General features: G+C 37.7%; 1 protein-coding gene across 1 annotated transcript; it reads right to left on the reverse strand.

Moving 5' to 3' along the window:
* Positions 1–769: 769 nt before the first annotated feature.
* On the reverse strand, positions 770–2,219 carry LOC114412578 (serine/threonine-protein phosphatase 7 long form homolog). Its single transcript, XM_028376519.1, has 3 exons — positions 1,527–2,219; positions 1,365–1,449; positions 770–1,278 (listed from the first exon to the last, which is right to left on the reverse strand). Exons 1-3 carry the CDS (start codon positions 1,664–1,666, stop codon positions 787–789), a joined length of 717 nt encoding a protein of 238 aa, XP_028232320.1. The 5' UTR covers positions 1,667–2,219; the 3' UTR covers positions 770–786.
* Positions 2,220–2,716: the final 497 nt, after the last annotated feature.

Below are 2,716 nucleotides of genomic sequence, written 5' to 3' on the forward strand. Positions count from 1 at the left end.
ACATAAATTCTATCCATAAGTAAGCCTTAATAAACTGAATATCATACATTACGCCATGAATGTCAAATTACAAATATACAACAAAGCCTTAATCAACAGAGACATGCAAATCATTCATTTTGGTGTCCGTGATGCCGTGAGGATGTGCCACATGGTCGATCCCATCTTCGTGCTTGGCGATCAGGATTTCTTCTGCCCCGATGTCTCCCCGCTTCTTCTTCGTCAGCCTCCGCAGAAAATGCGTTACGCAAATCAACACTGAATAAGTCACCTGTATTAGGTATTTGTCCCGGTACATTCCATTGTGTTCCTAACGGGGCATTAGGTGTTGGAATTGGCCCATGATATTGCTATGAAGGGGTCATTGTGGGCCATGAAAATTGAGCTTGTGTTTCCGCAAAACCACCGAACGAATGCTGGGTTGCAGAAGTATCAGTGTCATGACCCTGAAAAGGATACTGATACATCTGTGTCGGATACTCAGCAAATGTTTGTGGCGTGTAATACATTCCATGGCCACGCTCCGCCATTTGTTGGGAATATTCTTCCGCTTCAACAGTGTCCCTTCTTCTGTCTATCCCCTGAGTTTCAATACTTGACTGAAGCATGTGAAACTGTTGTGCGGGAAATTGACGCTCTGATGCGGGACCATGTGACACTGGCTCAGTGACTCTCTCTTGCTCTTCGGATAAAATTGTAATTTTTTACACATAAGGCACGAGATCATCAAATGTGCATGTTTTCCTCCCTTGAGGATACACCATGTATTGTAATGCCTCTGCAACTTCACCCTGCATTTGTAACGGTAACAAAATTAATGGCCATCATTAAATAAAAGTTCAACTTAAAATTTGAAAAAAAAGTAAAAAATACCAATGTAGCCGTCTTTGCATTTTCTGGGTCAACAAACATCTTTGTCTTTCGCCTATACCAGACCATGTAGTCCGAGTTAAAACTCAATAGGCCTTCTTGTCGGGGATAAGCGTCGACCCTAAATGCATGCCGATTATTCCACTGCTGAATCATTGGGGCGAACAATTGCCCCCAATTTTCGTCATGTTTCCCCTTTAATGTTATGCCATGAATGTTTAGGGGTTGTGAAGGAGACTCTGGAACTGGTTGTTGCATCCCAAATTGTCTCAAGACTCTGTCCGGTTGGTGCCACTCAATAACTTGGAAACAAATTAGTGGCACCACCGCGTACCACGCGAGACTTCCGACTAAACAAACGGGAGGCAAGAATGACATAACGGTTGATGGGTAAGGCTCCCACACAAACTGCATATAACAACATAGTTGTGAACATTGTAGTAAAATAAGACATATAATTTTTTATTTTACAAATACAATAGCATGGTTCTTACCTCATGACGTTTCATAATATCGAACTTGCGACGAAAAACTTTCACATCATCATTGTCGATATGTTGGTTTCCACGTCGCAGCCACCTACAAAGAATAAAATTTAATATACCCTAAAACCATTTATTCTATTAAAATGAAAGACGCTGTTAAAAATGACTGACCTGTGCCCTAGTGGTGTATTTTCTATGTGGGAAGGAGTCCTCTTTGGAGCCAAGGTGGGACATCGTTCCCATGCCCACAATTGTAGTAAGATGCACATACCTCCGATTGATTTAGTTTTATAATCGGTGGCACTGCACATCTCTCTGTATAGAAAACTAAGTACGGCAGCTCCCTATGCATATCTGCCACATTCTTCAAAGTCACGTAAAAATTGAAGGTACCTTACCGAAACTCTGTTACTGGTTTTGTCAACGAACAAGACACCTCCAATAAATCTCAGTATCCATGCACGGGCAAACCTTCGTACTTGTTCTTCGTCGTCGTCATTATTAATTTGATCAAAATGGTGAGCCAGCCAACTTAATTTAACTACACTACCTTTAATTTCACCTTCTTGTGGTCTGACTCCCAATAATTCCTCACATAAATCAGCCCAATCAAGATTTGTTGGACCGATTAATGGTAAACCATCCACACTTATACCTAACAACACAGAGACGTCTTGTAGAGTGATAGTACACTCTCCGCATCTCATGTGAAACGTATGTGTTTCCGGCCTCCATCTTTCTATCAGAGCACTAATTAGTGAGACATTTATTTTTAAGAAACCCATCTTGATAATCCACCCGAAACCAGATTGTTGAAGAAAAGGAAAAATTTGTTCTGGAATTTGTTCTTCCCCTTGATACGTGGGGACAGTTCGTCTGATATGCAATTTCCTTTCTTCTTCTCCATTCCAAACATGTTCTGAAACATGCTTAGGTTGCATCCATAATACATCAGTATCGATGGGGCCAGATTTAATGTTAATGTGTGATGAAGATGATGATGAAGATGTCATTGCTGCTGCAAAATAAAATATAATACATGTGAAGAAAACTTTAATTTATTAGTAAACTTTAAATATATAACAATAAATTTGTAAAAAATCAAACTCGGCAATTTTTAATATATTCTATACATAAATTAAAATATATGTGAAGAAAACTTTAATTTATTAGTAATTTTTTTTCTACAATTAACAAATAAATAATTGAATAAAATATAGACTAACAAATTATTTATAATACAAACAAATATTGAAATGCAAAAAATCTTTTCAATAATATATATACAAAAATAATAATAATAATGTACAATGTATCATATATTTAATCACTTAAATTTTCTAAAACAAATAATAATAACG

Source organism: Glycine soja, chromosome 5 (assembly GCF_004193775.1).
Source record: "Glycine soja cultivar W05 chromosome 5, ASM419377v2, whole genome shotgun sequence".
In the NCBI taxonomy this organism is placed as follows: domain Eukaryota; kingdom Viridiplantae; phylum Streptophyta; class Magnoliopsida; order Fabales; family Fabaceae; genus Glycine; species Glycine soja.

Bases quoted from the DNA above. Each gene is read 5' to 3' on its own strand.
- LOC114412578 (XM_028376519.1), bottom strand. From the start codon at position 1,666: ATGTGCAGTGCCACCGATTATAAAACTAAATCAATCGGAGGTATGTGC. The intron at 1,450-1,526 runs GTCAGTCATTTT...TATTCTTTGTAG, and splicing joins AATACACCACTAGGGCACAG to GTGGCTGCGACGTGGAAACC. The intron at 1,279-1,364 runs GTAAGAACCATG...TGTTATATGCAG, and splicing joins ATATTATGAAACGTCATGAG to TTTGTGTGGGAGCCTTACCC.